General features: G+C 45.5%; 1 protein-coding gene across 2 annotated transcripts in view; it reads left to right on the top strand.

The window, feature by feature from the left end:
• Window positions 1-16,896, top strand: part of HOXB9 (homeobox B9) — a 41,486-nt gene extending 24,590 nt beyond the window's left edge. The window contains exons 1-2 of one of the 2 annotated variants that reach the window (XM_048517886.1): window positions 9,007-9,922; window positions 13,636-16,896. In XM_048517886.1, the coding sequence (XP_048373843.1) occupies window positions 9,412-9,922; window positions 13,636-13,871 (747 nt within the window). In that variant the 5' untranslated portion in view covers window positions 9,007-9,411 and the 3' untranslated portion in view covers window positions 13,872-16,896. Of the gene's footprint in view, window positions 1-9,006; window positions 9,923-13,635 lie in introns of those variants that run through there. The other variant, XM_048517885.1, reaches the window with a different exon arrangement.
• Window positions 16,897-17,627: the final 731 nt, after the last annotated feature.

The following is a 17,627-nucleotide window of genomic DNA, read 5'->3' as shown; positions in this document are numbered from 1 at the left end:
CTGGCCAGAGTTCCAGACCTAGAGGAAGAGGGAGGCCAAACTGGAAGGAAAGACTCAGGAAAAAGAAGAAAACCACCACATTTGCCTCCCTCACATGTAGGGAGAGCCGGGTGCATAAAAACAGCTTGACATTTTATTCCTTTCCAAAAACAGCTTTTCGCAGATGGAACATATTTTCATCTAAATGTGCTCGAACTTCGCACTCTGGGCATGGGAAGCAAATGGCACTCAAATCAGGGACTAACTTCTAGGGGCGGGCGATTTCTGGGTCTGGGAGCGGGATTACTCGGAAACAAGCAACGCGGATGTCAGCGGGCTTGGCTTCCAATGCTACATGCTTCATAATTGGGGCTATAAATCTATGAATGAATATTGGCCTCAATTAACAATTCACTCCGGAACTGTCCAATTAGCCCAAGCTGGACTTTAGAGGTATAAATAGGTTGTGGAATGCGGCACCCGGATTTGAATAACAACAGCCAACCTGGACATTTCCCCCCTTGCACAGATTAAGCCTAACAAATAACAAACACAGACAAGGATGACACGCAGAGACTGCCTTAAACCAGAGTAGCGCACTTTTACCCGATGAAGGTTAACTCTTAACTTGTACAGCTGATCTCAGAGGGGACTGAAAACAAGTAGGTGAATATAGGATTGCTGGGTTTAAAATGAGTCCCCGGGAATCCTGCTCTGGATCCGGTTTAGGTTTAGGATCCAGTTTGCAATGCGGGGAGAAAAGAATTGCAGGAACTCTTGAATAGCCAAAAAAATAGGCTATGCCGTGCCATTTTGGATTATAACTGAGCATAGGGTTTGGGGGAAGAAGGACAGAACAGGATAGGAAACCTTGCAAAGGAAGAGGCGGGGGTGGAGGATCCAAAGTGTTTCTATCCCCACTTAATTTCTGACTCTCGCTCCGTTGATGGAGCTTGGTTTATTTCTGCCCCTTCCAAAGTAAGAAAGAGAAGACCAGTCTTACCTGAAGTCGCCTCCAGGACGTCGGCCACTAAAACGAAGGTAAATGTTGGGGAAGGGGTTTGCAAAATGGAAAACAGACCAACCTGGCAAACTCCGGCTGGGCCGGAGATATATGCCTCCATCACCCCGTCGCCCCTACCATGGGTAAAAGACCCTGACTTTGGTAAATCCGGTCCCTGAAGTTCACCATACTCTTTTCTCCTGGTCTTCTTGGAGTCCAACAGTCTCTTCCTTCATTCCTCCGCTTCCAGGACCTTCAGAGGCACCATGTTTCCAAAAAGGACTTTTTCTTGTCTCCCCCCCTTTCTCTCCCCCCCCCCTTGAGAGCAAGGCTCAATCTCTTTAGAAATCTAATTGTAATACCTGTGCGGGTGTCTCATTTGGGGCTCGCACACCAAACAGTTCAGGGACTGTTCTTCCAGCTACTTTAATAATAAAGCTATAAATGATGTTGGGGGGTTCCTTGGCACTTATCTACCTTGAAAAGCTTCGATCCATTTCCTCTATCTTTCACTCCCCTTTCGGATTGTCAACTGGTGAAGTGAAGGAACCCGGGCACACTTCTTCTGGTCATCTGGACTGGCTGGCAAATACCAAACGGCCTGGTAGGCAGCTATGAAGCTTTATGTCCAAAGTCAATTTAGGTCCGCAGTCGACGATCCAACTGCGTGGAAGTAGTTCAATCACAAATACCATCCCTACCGTTGCTGGCTCTACTATTACTGACAACAGTAATAATTGTAGTGTACAGATCTCACAGGGGGGTAACCCTTCAAATCTAATTCACTTGAGGGAAGTCTCACTGACTTCAGTACTTTAGGGGCCCCCTCTCGTGCATTTCGAGGGGACTTTCGCAAGAGACCTTCCCGCTGTTGTTTCCGTTCGGAGTCTAAATAATTGAACTGTATCCATCAAAAAGATCAATTTGAATCAATGACACTTGAGTGTCAGCAAAGGTGGGGGGGGGGTCGCTATACGTTTGCTTACTTATTTAGACATAGAAGCCAGCCTCGAGAACATATTTACTACTAATTTTCAACAGAGTTATAGTTCTGGTCAGTATCAGTTCAAAAAAACACAGTGCCGTCCTTATTTCTGGAATAATTTTCATTGTAACGTTCATGTTGGATGAAATTCGATGTGGTCGATTCGCTCAGGTGCCCAGTCCTTCTGAACGTTTACTCCAAAGTAACCTCTGCACTGAATACGCAATAACAATTAGGTTCCAGTTTTTAGAATCCGGCAAACCGTGTTCTCAAGAGCAATCCCATTTCCAGCATGGCCGGACTTTGAGGACTTAAAACTGTCAGTTTACAAGTTTACATGCATTTTATTTTCTTCCTTTTAAGACACTGTGCCCTGACTTAAGAAGAGGCCAATAATGAACAATTTACTCATCTTACTTTTTTGCGCAAATGTGCACAGTATTGTGCTTTCGGAGGCGGATTTGAATATTTTTTGCTCTCCTTCCCAGGAGCAAACTCTGTGCAAACTTAAATCCACCTTGGGGAGTGGAATGCTGATTCCAAAACAACTCGGATTAGTAGTTTTTTTTTTCTCTTCACCCTTCCCCCATGGAGGGGCCTCTAACTTTACAATGGATTTCTCACCGCTTTATTAACTGCTAAGATGATAAACATCGCTTGGAACAGGGTTTTGAAGCTAAGATCCAGTTTCAACTCTGGAACATGACCCACACGCAAGAATGGCTTTGCTTCAGACAAGGAATGTTCTTTCTCTCTCTCCTTCCCTCTCTTTGGCTCTCTCCACTTTCTTACCAAAAAAAAAAAAATCGCAGCCAAAACAGTAGCATTCATAACCCTGAGCTAGCACAGGAAATGGGGAAAAGGTAGCTTTCTCTTAAGGGAAAGAAAAGAATCAACACTATGGTAACAAAATACAGACTTTCTGGCTTCCCTTCCCCTGAACTCCAGACCAATGGTCCTTTCCTCAGCCAGAGCCGACAGGCTGAACGAATAATGTCAAAATATCTGTTTGCTACACATTTCCATTTTGTCTCCTGACTTCGTTTGCAAATCAGTTTATGTCCTAGGTGTTTTTGGGCTGTAAAATGCACAATAGCTGTCCTTAGAGGAGGGGATCTGAGATTCCTGACTTTGGAGCAAGTTGCAAGTCAGTTCAACGGCCACCCTTGGATTTAAGCCCTTTCCAGCCTGTAGGTTAAACACCTCTGCTTGGGTGAAAGAGACCCTTTTTGGAAAGTGTAACTATCCATAGGAGGGCATTGTTAGCCTACGATCCCATTTTCCGGGAAGAGATGTCCTTGCCTGCAGTGGGGCTTCTGTGCATCGCCTGTGGAGTTATCACCACTGTCCCCAAAAGTCTCTGTGATTTCAATGGCTCCCTAAAACCCACCCCCCCCCCTTCACTTCAAAATAGCCCTCTGCTAGCTGGGCAGGCTGCTCCAGAAGGTAAATGGATTTGGATGGAGACTTCGGGACTGAAACCCAAGCACATTTACTTGGAAGTCAATTCCACTGTAATCAAAAGGACTTAACTTCCAATCAAAGGTATTTGTATGTTTCAGTTAGAGGGGGGGTGGGTGGGTTAAACCATCTCTGATTTCAACTGGGCTGTTCTTCTGAGTGGTATACTGTTAGCAATCTTCAAATAGCCTTAAATCTTAGAGTTTCGACCTAACCTGTTGGGAATCCTGGTGTAGCTGTTTGAAGGGGGTTCTCACACCCTCCCCCCAACATTTCCAACTTACTCTGCATTATTATACTGCTCTGGAGTAAGATGCTCTCAGTCCCCTTGGAAAAACAAAACTCTATCTATCTATCTATCTATCTATCTATCTATCTATCTATCTATCTATCTATCTATCTATCTATCTATCTATCTATCTATCTATCTATCTATCATCTATCATCTATCATCTATCATCTATCTATCTATCTATCTATCTATCTATCTACCTACCTACCTACCTACCTACCTACCTACCTACCTACCTACCTACCTACCTACCTACCTACCTACCTACCTACCTACCTACCTACCTACCTACCTACCTACCTACCTACCTACCTACCTACCTACCTACCTACCTATCTATCTATCTATCTATCTATCTATCTATCATCTATCTATCTATCTATCTATCTATCTATCTATCTATCTATCTATCTATCTATCTATCTATCTATCTATCTATCTATCTATCTATCTATCTATCTATCTATCTATCTATCTATCTATCTATCATCTCATGTATGCATAAACAAGGATAAAAGGATAATATTTCCAGTATTTTGTTTTTTTAAACTGACCCTTCTTGGTGACTGTTTCTGGTAAGAAATGAGTTACACAAGATTTGGACCTCAGGTCTTATAATTCATCAAAATGAGGGTTGGAGGGTTTGTTGCTGACTTTTCACAAACCACACTTTTAGTTTTAAGAAGTGACCTTTTAATTTTTTTTAAAAAAAATTGGAATACATCAAACTAACAAAAACTTACTACCCTTCTCCACTCCCCCAAATTAACCATATGAAGGTGCAACATGGCACTTGTGGGTTTCTCTTAAAAAAATAACATTTGAACTCTCCATCACAAACAATAAAGACATTTCTGAACAGTTTAAGGGTTCAATATGACGGTAGCAGTTCGGGTTTCTTTTGCAGGCACACGGAGAGTAATTAACACTATTTAAGAAACTGATCTTTGAAACTGGCCCAAATGGATTTTTTCTGATACATCCTGATCCTCAATCCGAAATACGTTTAAGACAGAAAGGAAACCCAAACATCTCTATTCCTATTGATTTCAGCTGGTGTAAACTGCTTCACTCGGAGTCCTTCAGCAGCAGAATTGAATGGGAGACTAAAATATTTGACAAAATTGTTTAGTGACCACTACACAGTGTAGCCTTACTTAAAAAAAAACAACCCAAAAAAGACTTTAGTTGAGAATGCCTGAGGATGGGGTTGTGTTCCACTTTTTCCATGCAAAGAATTGGGGGTAGGTTTGATTTTTGTTTAAAAGAAAAAAAAAACCTTTGGTTTGCTTCCTTTAAGGAACTGTACTTCTTAGCTGAGCAAAAACAGCAAAAATAATTTAGAAAGATCACTTCCTCCCCAAAAGCTTCCAGGGACGGAGGACTGGTATGAAGCCTTCCACGGCAGAATGTGAGGGATGAAATCCACAGTAATGCACGTTTTAAAAGAGTAGAAGAAATTAAAATTAATATATCCCTGGACAAAACTCCAGAAGAGGGGAAGGTAAATGGCTTTTGCAGGTCTTCTTGTGTGGCTGAAGTTCACTGGGGAACCCTGAAAGTCCAGAGTTCTGCTTGAGAATCTCTCTCCTGAAGTCATTTTGGTATGAATTTATCTACTCTGCAAAATTATATACTCCACCGCTGACATGCCTCATAATTATTTATAGGAGGTGCCCGAGGATTTCCCCCAGAATATATTTATTGTAGGTAAAACACGGACAATTTATCTTGCAAAACACCGAACAGGTGTTTCCTTTCAATTAATGTTCAGTAAATTTCATAGCTACTTAATTTTAACCCCCTCCCTGGAACAACCATCCAAAAATGTCTGCTTATTCCAGACCGGCCAGCCTTTTCCTTCTCCACAACACCTTTCACTCAGTTTTCTCATATTTTTGACTCAAGTCAATACATAAATAAATAGAGAGGCCTCCTCCACCTCAGGTTGATACATTTAAAAAAGCAACCACCATTTCTGCGAGGCCATAAAGCCCAATATATGCTCTCATTTCAGTTTTAACTACATTATAGTCCAGGGATCTTGTTAACGGTGAAGAAATTTAATGCTGGAGAAGTTTTGTTCTTTTTCAGTTAGGAAAAATCTGGCTGGGCTGATCTTTTTTTTAAAAAACAAGGTTTCCTAAGAGAAGATGGTTGTGTTTATATGACCAAGATTGCCCCAAGAATAAGCGAGGTGAAGGCAGCGTAATAGCAGATGACCCAAATCTAAACTGTCTGAAAAGCAAGTCGGAGGGGGATTCTTTGAAGCTCACACAAATTCTGCAACTGACTCCAAAGTTGATTTTCAGAATGCTGGGGTTACTCTTCTTTCTTGATATTGGTTTGTGGTTGCAATATAGGTTTCTAGCTGGAAGGGGGAGCGAGCGGACCCCCTCAGATAACTTTTAAATCCTATTTATTTCTGTGGGAAAGTTAGACAGGGACTTCTCTCTCAAATCAGTTTTGCAGGTATATCAGTTTCTTTCCCTTAGTACAGCCTATCAGACTAGACATGGGCGGCAGACAGATTTTAGATTTTGTTTCGGGTGTTGCTTGAAACCTTCAACAGAAAAAAGCAGAGCCTGTTTGCTAAATTGTTTGTCTGTCTGGCGTAATGCAATCCTACCCAATCGGTCCATTGAAATGAATGGGTTTCCGCCAGAGTAACTGCACAGGATAACTCTGTAGCTATTTGTATTCACTTCCCAGAATATTCTCTGAAAACTCAAAGGTCCTAACTTGAGCCTTTTACTCATTTCTACCCCATTCGCTGCCATTTTAGCACGTTTACTTGGGGCTGGCCTCCAAAATCTACCCATCCATCGGTTTCAGAGGGAATTGCTTCCAAGCAAATTACTGTAAATGCTGAGAAGGCAGTTTTGTTTACTTGGGGCTTCTTTTAATTATATTTAAAAATCTTTACTAGGGGAAAACAATTTCTCTTCATCAGCCCGTCCATTCATCCTTCCTTTCTTCTCTCTCTTTCTGCCTCTTTTTCTACCACTCATACTCCCCCCCCCCCCATGATCTGTTTTGCTCCCTACCGACACAATATCCTTGTAGGCCACACAGACACTTACATCATCTCCCTCCCTTAGGAGAAGAATACAAAACAAAAGTGTGATTTGGGGGCTGCCAGTCTCTGTTTACTTTATGATAAGAAATGTAAAGATGGATCTATCTCTTTTAGGATCCATTACCCCACTGGTATCTCCGAGGATCATAATGCCTTCTTGGGAAGTCCAAAGTGGACTGAGAACCGTTCAATCGATCCTTCCAGGAGCCCCATTTGGAAGGAATCTGCCTTCCTTATGGTACCTTTCCCCCCTTCATCAGCGTTGAAAAATCCAGTCTCAGCGCGTTGGGTCCCGTCCCCCGCCCCCCAAAGGGAATCTCTCTTTATAGCGCTGGAGGAGCCTCTGCTTCCCAGATACTTCCTACTCTATTCACAAGAAAACTAAATCCACCACATTAGAATAAAGGCGAATTTACGAGGGAGCATTGTGGAGTCATTGACAAAGACAAACACAAAAAAATGCACAAGGCTCTTAAGCCAAAACCCACTGCGTCAAGTATAGTTCTTTGGACTTCCACTGGTCGCGCCCTGCGGTCCTTAAATGCACTTTACTTGGAAGTGAATCCCCCAGCAATAAGTGGGAACAAACTGGCACGCAGATGGGCACAGGACCGAGACTGCATTCCACAGCCCCTCTCTTGAGTAGGACGACTCCGGAGTAAATGCGTAGAGCGGGACCGTCGGTTTAAATGCCAAAGTTTCGGCTTAACTAGACGGGATGACGGGCGTCAAAAAAGGCTGCGGAAGGAGAGGAGGCGAAGCATTGCTCTGAAATGTGCGAGACACCCCCTGGCTTTCTCTCTTTCTCTCTCTCTGTGTCGCTCTCTCTCTTTTTTTTAACAACCTCCTTTTCCACAGGCAGTAAATTCAAGGCTATAAAAATCAAAGAAAGCTAATGTAAGTTTTATTCAACTATTTAACCGTCTCAAGTCTAACGCCTTCTGTAGGGAAACAAAGAGGATCAGTACCGGATTGGACATTTTACAAGGGTAGTAAAATTAAAGTGCGTGTATATGGCGGGGAGGGAAAGGGGCGAGAGAGAATGTTGATCTCTGAATGGCAACCCAGTCCCCCCCCCCCCCCCCTCAATCCCTTCCCCATGCGTCCAAAACAAACCGGGATATTTTCCCAGAAGCCCATAGAATGAATCTATCTATCTATCTATCTATCTATCTATCTATCTATCTATCTATCTATCTATCTATCTATCTATCTATCTATCTATCTATCTATCTATCTATCTATCTATCTATCTATCTATCTATCTATCTATCTATCTATCTATCTATCTATCTATCTATCTATCTATCTATCTATCTATCTATCTATCTATCTATCTATCTATCTATCGGGTGGTCATGGTGCGTAAGTCAAAAGAACAGTGTTTTAAACATCAATGCCATTACATATTGTGCATACAAGCACATACATATATGTGTATATTATGGAGACAGACAGTCCTTTACATGAACTCATGTCTCCATCATGTCTTTAAATTATATACTCTTCCTATAGGGGAAACGCGATGGATGCATACATAACAGACATGCATATATATTATACATGCAAATACACACCCGTCATATACGATAGGCAGGCGTTGGTATTCAATAGGGAGCGCACATACACGCTATAACATGCAAACCTGGGACAGTTAATGTTTAAAGATGGCATTAAAATTAGAGAACCGTTCGTTACAAAAACCTCTACCCAGAGTTTACAATCCACGACCCCCCTCCAACCACCCCCTCTTTCCCATACAAGCCTTCCAGAGAAAGATATTCCTTTGGCCTTCTTCTAGCCAACTTTAAAGTTTCACTTTCTATTATTTAATATACATTCAGCGAAATGCCAACTTGGGAGGAGGAGGTGGGGGCGGGGGGGGAGAAAGCCAGCCTAGAATTGCAGTTCATTGATGGGGGGTGGATTAGGAGGAGAAATAGATGGGAGGAAAAGAATTCCCCGGAAGAGTATTACAGGAGGCAAAGAGAGGGCAAAACTCAGCATTTCTCTTTCATGTTTCACAAGGGGGGGGAGAGAGACAGAGGGATCTCTTTAGCCCCCCCCCCTCACACACATACACCGCAGCACGTCCCCTCCGCCCCCACGCCCCCTCCCCTGCCCCCCTATCCCCCCCCGTTTGCACTGTACGTTTCGCGCTTTCTGAACTCCTGACGTTTTGCTACATCGCCTCAACATAACACCATCTATCCTTGATATGGAATGCGGAGGGCGGTTTGACAGCCCGGCGCAACCCCCTCCGCCCGGATTGATTTACGCCGGCCCTGACGCTTTATCAGCCTCACGAAAAAAGTTTGACCAATCATTTTGCTGGAAGCTCCCAGCCCGGCAGTCCCGACTGTACTTTTTCTTGGCTAGGAAGTTGATGCTGGAGGAGGAAAAAGGGGGTCAGGCGGCCGCCTCGCCTGTTTTTTACAGCCCCCCGCCACCACCCGCCACCCAGCACCCTTCCGTACTTCCATGACCTCTAGAAACCAGCTAGCTCCAGACCTGCGCCTGTCTTTTTTTTATTGGGTTTTATTGCTCCTGTGTTTATTTTTGGGTGTTTTTCCCCTTCACTGAACTGTGGGGGCTCCTTAGGATGTCCAAGGATGTCCATTTCTGGAACCCTTAGCAATTATTATGTCGACTCCATTATAAGTCATGACAGCGAAGAATCTCCCGCGGCCAAATTCTCGTCGGGCCAGTATGCAAACTCCAGGCAGACTAGCCACACAGAGTCCCTCGAGTTCCCCTCCTGTAGTTTCCAGCCCAAATCGGCCGTTTTCAGCGCTTCCTGGACGCCTCTGACGCCACACAGTGCGACCACCCTTCCTTCGGTCTACCATCCCTACATTCAGCATCAAAACCTCCCAACCTCCGAGAGTAGGTATCTACGCAGCTGGCTGGACCCCGTGCCCAGAACAGAAAACATAGCCGGGCAGGGAGCAGTTAAAACAGAACCGCTGCTGGGACATCCCGGGGAGATCCGTAAACAGGGCACACAGGAGTACCATTTAGAAACCGCGGCTGCAAGGGAAGGGACCGCTTCCAATCAAAGGCCCGGCTTCGAGGACAATAAAGTTTGTGAAGGAAGCGAAGACAAAAGCAGGCCAGATCAAAGTAAGTTATAAAAAAGAAAAAGTGAGGAAGTAAACAGCATTAAGAGGAAGAAGGAAACAACAACAACAACCCGAAGAGGGGTGGGGGTGGGGGTGTCATAAAACGGCACAATGGGAGAGGGAAGCTTTAAACAAAAAAAAAATATTGCAGGTCTTAAAAGGAGACCCCTTTTCCTTCTCCCCCCCCTCCAAAATCCAGTCGTCCTAATCTAGGATGGGAGGGGGAGAGGAAATGGACGAAAATCGAGATTGTTGTTGTTGTGTGTGTGTTTTTTTAAAAAAAAACTGAAATGAAATAATGTGCAGGAGGGCGGGAGGGAGGGGGGGGGAATGCCTCGCCACCCTAAACAAGTCCAAGTGACTAACTCGCCTGTAGTAAATTCTTTTGTGCCAGGCTGGGGGACGAGGAAATATGGAGGCGTTGTGCGTTGGTTTGTGCGGGCGCGATGTTGCGGAAAGGGTGCTGAAGGGGACTGGGAGGAAATATTCGGGGGTGTTTTGTGCTTCTCCATTTCAAAACAGGGAATGGGGAGAAGTTCACGTGGAGGCGTCGCGGGGGGGGGGCTTGGTCGTTGTGCGCCCTTGTTTACCTCGAAAGACCCCCGGTCCCTTCTCCTGTCGCTCTCGCCCCCGATCGCTGACTGTCGTTTGCTTATGAAATGCGCCCGACGTGCGTATGAATATTTCAGAGCCGCGATTCCCCCCCCCCTTTTCTTTCCCCAACAACACAGTAAAAAGAGAAACGAGCTTAATTGGATCTTTTTATTTGCTAGAGGGAACAACAGACTGGCAAAGTCTTAAACTTAATCGTGTGGGGCGTTTCGCGACCGGGAGAGAAAAAAAAGGCAGGGAAAATGGGGAGGGGGGGGGGGAGCGTGGAAAGGCAATGAAATATCATGCAAATAGACGCTGCCTCCTCTTGTAAGGTGAGGAAAGAGGGTGCCCAACGCTTTGCTCTCCCCAATGGCCTTGAAGAAGCTGGAGGTGCCAAACAGAAGAAATCTTCACCCGGTATCCGGGGTTGGAAACAGATTTGGGGGCCGTATTTTGGAGGGTGCCTCGGGGGGAAGCTTCGCCTTTGAAAACCGACTTGGCCGCTTTAAAAAACAACAACAACAGCTCTCCAGGACAGAAATCCCCTTGGCCCTTTGGAAACGCCACTTCGTGCATTTCTGTCTTCGCGTAAACGCATTTCTTTGCCTCTCTCTCGAGTTCTGATCCCGATCCGGAATTGCAGCCGGGAAAAGAGCGTGCATGGAAACCCAGATTGGTGTCCTTCTGTCCCCCGGCCGCTGGCTCTCGCACAGGGGGAGGGCGGGCGGGGGGGAACAAGGCGTGTTTGTGCTGGGGAGATGGGCAGAAAGACTCGGCTTCCAGGATGAAGCCGGACAGTGGAGAAGAATGGGAAATAGGTCTTTTCTTCACCCGGCTGTGCCCCACTCCCCCCCCCCGCCCCTGCACCCACTGAAGACGTTGGAGAACCCTGCCTCCTTAAAACTGGTTCCAGAGGGCTGAGGAATAGCATCTGGGGCTGAGCGTGGCTTAAAGAAGGCAGACTTTGGCTGATGGCTGCAAAAAAAAAAAAAAAAGGCCAAAAGAAATAGAAAGCAAAGGAGGGACAGAAACAAAAGTCTGACACCCCTCCCCCCCCCCCAAAAAAAAGAGAGAAAGAATTGGAGAGCATTTCCCCTCAGCAAGCCTTTTAGCCCTGTAGGAATTTCGTATTCGTGAAACGGTGGGTTTATGTTATGGGGTGGCTTTTTTTGTTTTTGGTTTCCCTAAATGTAGCGTGCTAAAGAAACATTACTCTCTCTCTCGCCGTCTCCTTCCCCCCCGCCTTTTCTGTTTGGGGAATAGCGTGGCACGAAAGATAAACTTGTTTTCCTGCAGCGGACGTCATGTTTCCTTGAAGTGCCAAGAAATCACACAAACACGAATTTTAAAAAGGCAACGGGGGTGGGGGGGGAGAGGGTCGTTGGTGGAGAACCACCCCCCCCCCCCCACGCGCCATTAAAAGATAGGTAGCCGTATCAATTATTAAGAGCGTGTCTCTTCTTTAATATTTAATCCCGCCTATTAGAGCCAGTCACTTCTGGGGAAGAAACGGTGGGTCGGATTTGTCAGGCTACAGAATCGCTCAGGATGGGTTTTGCAAGTGCAGAACGCCACTCCTGGAAGACCCGGGGCTCTGGACTTCCTCTTTGGGGAAAATCCAGGCGGGGGGAGGGGGAGGAGGCACCCAGGAAGTAAATAAGGCTTATCTTTTCTCGCGGCATTGCTGCCCCATGTTGGAGGGTCCTCTTTCCCACAAGAGGACGAACCAAACCATCTCATCTCAACTCTAAGGGTGCTGCAGGGAAAATGGGGAGGGGGGGGGGAACGTGGAAAGGCAATGAAATATCATGCAAATAGACGCTGCCTCCTCTTGTAAGGTGAGGAAAGAGGGTGCCCAGCGCTTTGCTCTCCCCAATGGCCTTGAAGAAGCTGGAGGTGCCAAACAGAAGAAATCTTCACCCGGTATCCGGGGTTACTCCCGAGTAATCCCGTGACTAGCCACAGCGTTGGTAAGAAGTCAGTGAGCGGTGGATCCTCTTTGCAACCTTTCTTCTGCCTTATGTAGAACCCCCACCCCCTTAAATATTCCACCACCGCCAGGTTTGAATGGTTTCCCAGAGAGCGATCCTAAAGAAGGTCTGCTCAGCATCCTAATCAAGTCTACTCCAGTGGGGCTTATTGCCAGGAAAGCTTGTGTAGGATGGCATAAGTAGGGTGGCACTGTTGGATTGCCTTGTGGGTATCATGGGGCAGAGAGCGCAGCCCACCAGGCTTGCTCTGGGAAGTAGCTGGTGCCTCAAGCTACTTCCCCCTGGCTGTTGGTCAGTGTCTTAAAGAGACAGACGGGCCCTGAGGCAGACCCCTTTTCTGGGCAACCCAGAAGCAACTTGCTTTCCCGTTGGTAGGGAGGATATTATATTAAGATTTGCTTTAAAAAAAGAGAGAGAGAGAGAACGGAGAGTGCTTAATTATGCATGTTTTTTAATGAATTAGTTGGTGCTTGCAAGCGGGAAACATACCCAGGCCATTCGGAAAAACAACCATGACTCTGAAATAGGGCTCATTTCAGATTATTACTATGAAAAGAGGCGCATAGATCAGCCCTTCCTTCTTCTTTCTATGTATGAACTCTTATTCGCTTCCAAAATGGTCTCAACTTCTTCCTTCCTTGGATAAGTTTGTCACAAAACACCCAAACTCCTACAAACTTCCTTCCTTCCTTCCTTCCTTCCTTCCTTCCTTCCTTCCTTCCTTCCTTCCTTCCTTCCTTCCTTCCTTCCTTCCTTCCTTCCTTCCTTCCTTCCTTCCTTCCTTCCTTCCTTCCTTCCTTCCTTCCTTCCTTCCTTCCTTCCTTCCTTCCTTCCTTCCTTCCTTCCTTCCTTCCTTCCTTGTCAGTAACTGCATGGATGACATACTCCAACCTATTGTAGGTAGATGGTAGATTATCCTTTGCCTCCACTTTGCTTATTTGCATATCACTGTTGTTACACGTTCAGCAACTGTGGGGGTTTCACCAGATCCTCAACTGTAACCCTCCCCTTCTTCCTGGGTGCAGATCTGCCAGGTTCAAAGTTCTCCCAGCTGGTGGTGGGTCAGCCAAGCGCACTTCATTCTGTTGGCAATTGGCTGACGGGCTTCTCCTCTCTCTCCCTCTCCCAGGTAACCCCGCGGCCAACTGGCTCCACGCCCGCTCATCCCGGAAGAAACGATGTCCCTACACCAAGTACCAGACCTTGGAACTGGAGAAGGAGTTTCTGTTTAATATGTACCTCACCAGGGACCGTAGACACGAAGTGGCCCGCCTCCTCAACCTGAGCGAGAGACAAGTCAAAATCTGGTTTCAGAACCGAAGGATGAAGATGAAGAAAATGAACAAGGAACAGGGGAAAGAATGAAGGTCCCCTCCCTCTTTCCTCCCCCAGTTTGCGTCCGTCTTTGAAACTTATGTTGTATATATGGGCAATGATCGCTTGAGATTGGGGGAAGAAGGCACAGCGGAGCAGAGACACTACTTGGTTTAGCTCAGAGGAGTTCATAACGATTACACCTGTTCTGTTCCTCTGCGTCTTCCTCCCCCCCTCCCTTTTCAAAACTGTTGAGGAGGTTAGGCTACACTGTGAGGAATCGCAGCTCGGGCACTTGCAGATTGATGATTGACAAGACTTTCCTGTTGATTTCACGGGGCACCCCCGGTGGCTCCTTGAGATAGTCTTCCCTGAGGTGTACTTTTTCCTGCCCCAGCCCAAACACTGTCCCAGACAAGGAGCCCCCCACCCCCGCCACTGGGAAGTTCTCTTAGAGCCAGCTTCAGGAAATTGGCTCCACCGCTGGCTCCACCACTGAATCTCTGCAGGATTTCCTGGAGGAGGGTGCCCCCCCCCCCGAATTTCTTTGTCCCATATTCCTTGCAGAGGGGAGACCAGGAGGGAAAGCCCATTTGATCCTCCATCTATTTTAGAGCCCCTAAGCCAATTTCCTGGTCGCAGGGGGGCGAAAATGTTACTGCATCCTACAATCCCGCGCAGAGTTGCTCCCCACTGAAATGAATAGGCTTAAATTGGAGTAAGCCTCATTGGGGACAGTGAAACACCACCCCTTACGTAAAAAGAAGTCCCCCAGAGACAACTGAGGGACTTTCCCAATATAAATATATTGATATAAAAATGTTCCCAGTGGCACCAGGGTAGATACCTTGCCACTAGGCACAAAGGAGGGTGGGGGGTCTTCTTCGCCCCTTCATTTCAAAAAGCTTGCTCAAGAGATCTTAAGGTGTCCCGTAAGTTGTCCCTAACTTTTAAGGGGTAGAGAGGGACGCTTCTTCCTCTTCCGCCCCCACGAGGGTCAGGTGGTAGAAATCCCTGCCTTCGCAACAGTGAAGAGAACGCGTGCGTTTTGAGGGTCAAGCTATTTATGGTTTATGGTGGAAATTAGTATCCTGAAAAACCATTCAAGTGCCAAGCATGGTTTGAGGGAACTTCTCTGGACCTTTCCTCTCCTCCTCCTTTTCCTCCTCCTCCAGGCAGGTTTCTGCGGAGGAGTTTTAATACTTGAATGTTCTAGGCATATTTTCGTCTGAACCCCCGTTGCTCCAGGAGGACGCAGCCATCTTTCACGTTAGCACGAAAATAAAGTTCCGAGTGGCATAAAAAGCTTTGGATGGCCTTCGGCGGAGAGGGAGAGCTCCGCTTGCGCGCAAATATAAAAGACAGCCATCCTCATTGTTTACACACAAGGGGAAAAAAAATATCCTTCCTTTCATACTCGGAAGAATGGGATTCTCAGCCCTGAAAGCTCAGCTGGGGGTCTCACATATCTGCTCGCCTTTCGACTCCTACCCCACAAGATTCTGTTGTTGTTTTGACTGTTTCTAACTAGCTCCCCTCCTCCTTGCATCGGCGGGGGGAAATAGGTAGTTAAGTAACTTAGTACAAAAGTGATCCTATGACGTGTTTATTTTTTAAGGAAAAAAAAGTTTTCAGTGTTCGTGACTGTGCTTTTGTGAAGTTCCGCTTGTTTTTTCTGTGGCTTTTAGGAATATAAAATGGGGTCTATACCTGCTAGTTGCAGAACTGGCCCGGTATCTGTGTATATAATTTATCTCCATCCCTTTCCCGTGCTTACCAGGCTAAACGACCAGTACTTTCTAGAAGTAACACTGCTACGTCCTGACAGGTTTTGGGTGGGGGAACTATGACAAGAGACAGGCGGAATCCATGTCTCTCTTTCAGGTAATTTCTGGGCGAAACGGTTCCAACGGAGATATCTAATTTCATAGAATGCTGTATAGGATTTTTGTACCGTTTCTTCCTGAGGATTAAGCCGTTGTTTTTTTCCTGTAGAGATTTGATAGGCGTATTTTGAGCCTGGAGGAGAGCTTCCCCTGCTTTGTAGGGTGCTCCGAAGTTGGGCCACAAATTTTTTAGGATAGACTTCAATGTAAAATATTCAACATTTTTAAGGGGGGAAAAAGATTTTAGGAGTTGTGATGACTTCACTCAAAATCCACGGGGTATTTCCTACCCCAAATAAGTTTTCTTTTTAGTAGGATTCCAAGCAAATAGTAGATTGGGTGCTTTTTATAGCTTCAACCCTTAATTCTTAGAGTGTCGCTCAAACTTAGTCCAATATCACCTTGTCTTACTACGCTAATTTTGCAATGGAATTCCCGAGGAAGCTTTCGGTTCCAGGAAAAAATAAACATTTTTTAAAATTAGTTTTTGAACAGGCCCTCTATAGCAACATTTGAGATTTGAGAAGATGCTCTGGTTTGGCTGCATTTCGTTTCTCGCCTGGGTTTTAGACGGGTGTCCAAACCAGCTTGGAACATAACGCTGCGAAACGCCACCCTTCCATCCTTTTCAAGGGTGGCAATTCGCATTTTGCAAAACAAATTCTCTCCGCAAATCTCTTCACTAGCTCTAGGGGTAGGCTTATAGGAGAGAAGACAAGAAATCTTTTTTAAAAACTTTTTTTTTGCGCTAAAGCATGGCTTTAAAAAAGAAATTAGATGATTTCGTTAAAAGTGAGAGTTTTTTAGTTAAAAAAACCCCCTTCATTATTTGTTTCATTCTGTAAAGTCGAAATGTGGGTCTCCCCCACAATTGTTTAATGACTCAGCCTTGTTTTTTTTTTTGGGGGGGGGGCTTCTCACACCTGTATTATACTGCTTCTATTAGATTTCAGAAATATTTGCAACCTCACTGTCTGTTTTTTGGCTCTTTAGGGTGCATTATAAAGATCTGGGAGGGGTTTTCTGTTGTTTTTGGTCCGAAGGTGGTTTTTTTTTACTTTAAAAAAAGTCGGGAAGGGGGAGATTCTAAGAATTCATTTCCTGTGTATTTTTTGCTTCCGTGTTACGCCTACCGCACCACTAAAACCATTCAGCAAAACAGAAATAAAAGCGGTTTTCCGTCTTTTCAATTGTGACGAAAGGCGTCTTTATTAACGAAAGAGACCCGGATTGTAAAAGAAGGCGGACGAAAAGGAATGGATAGATGGCTGGCTGGATGAGTGAATGAATGAATGAATGAAGGTGTAAGTGAGTTGAGTGAATGTTGTGTTCATAGGTGGCAAGTAGAGAGAGAGAGAATCTACGTGGAATCCAGTTTATAGAAACGTGCCTTTCCTCTTCCCCGAAGGGTGTAGATGCCAAACCTTCAACCTGTCCTTCTTTCTAAAGCGAAAGAATAATGCCCATCATTCCAGTATTCACCAAAGTCTCTTGAAATCCTGCTTCCAGGGGAAAAAATCCTCTTGTTCTTTAGACAAAACCTCTGCCTTTAGACAAAAGCCAAACTTCCACATTTATTTCCAGTGTCTGATACCAAACGGGCAGACAAGGAGAACAGCCCCGGTTTTCTTTGGAGCGTTCACTTTGGAATAGTGGAATTGGCTCGAGGTTTTTCGAATCTCTCCTTAAAATCCTTTCGCTTGGCAGAACCGAGGCAAGGCGGGCGAAGGACGTTGGGATCTTACAGGAGGAGAAGCGGAAGAAAGTAGGTTGTCATAAAGGAGAAAGAGAGAGAAGAAAACTCCGCGCAGTGGGCTGCCGTAAAAGAATATGACCGCCATAAAACTTTATAGGGTATAAATTTCTGAAGGTTAAGGAACTGAGCAACTGTAAAGCAAACAAGAGTCGAAAACTTTCAGAA

The sequence above is a fragment of the Sphaerodactylus townsendi genome, linkage group LG15, assembly GCF_021028975.2.
Source record: "Sphaerodactylus townsendi isolate TG3544 linkage group LG15, MPM_Stown_v2.3, whole genome shotgun sequence".
Taxonomy (NCBI): domain Eukaryota; kingdom Metazoa; phylum Chordata; class Lepidosauria; order Squamata; family Sphaerodactylidae; genus Sphaerodactylus; species Sphaerodactylus townsendi.
Note: the sequence above shows the minus strand (reverse complement) of the source record. Positions and strands in the feature narration are given on the sequence as shown.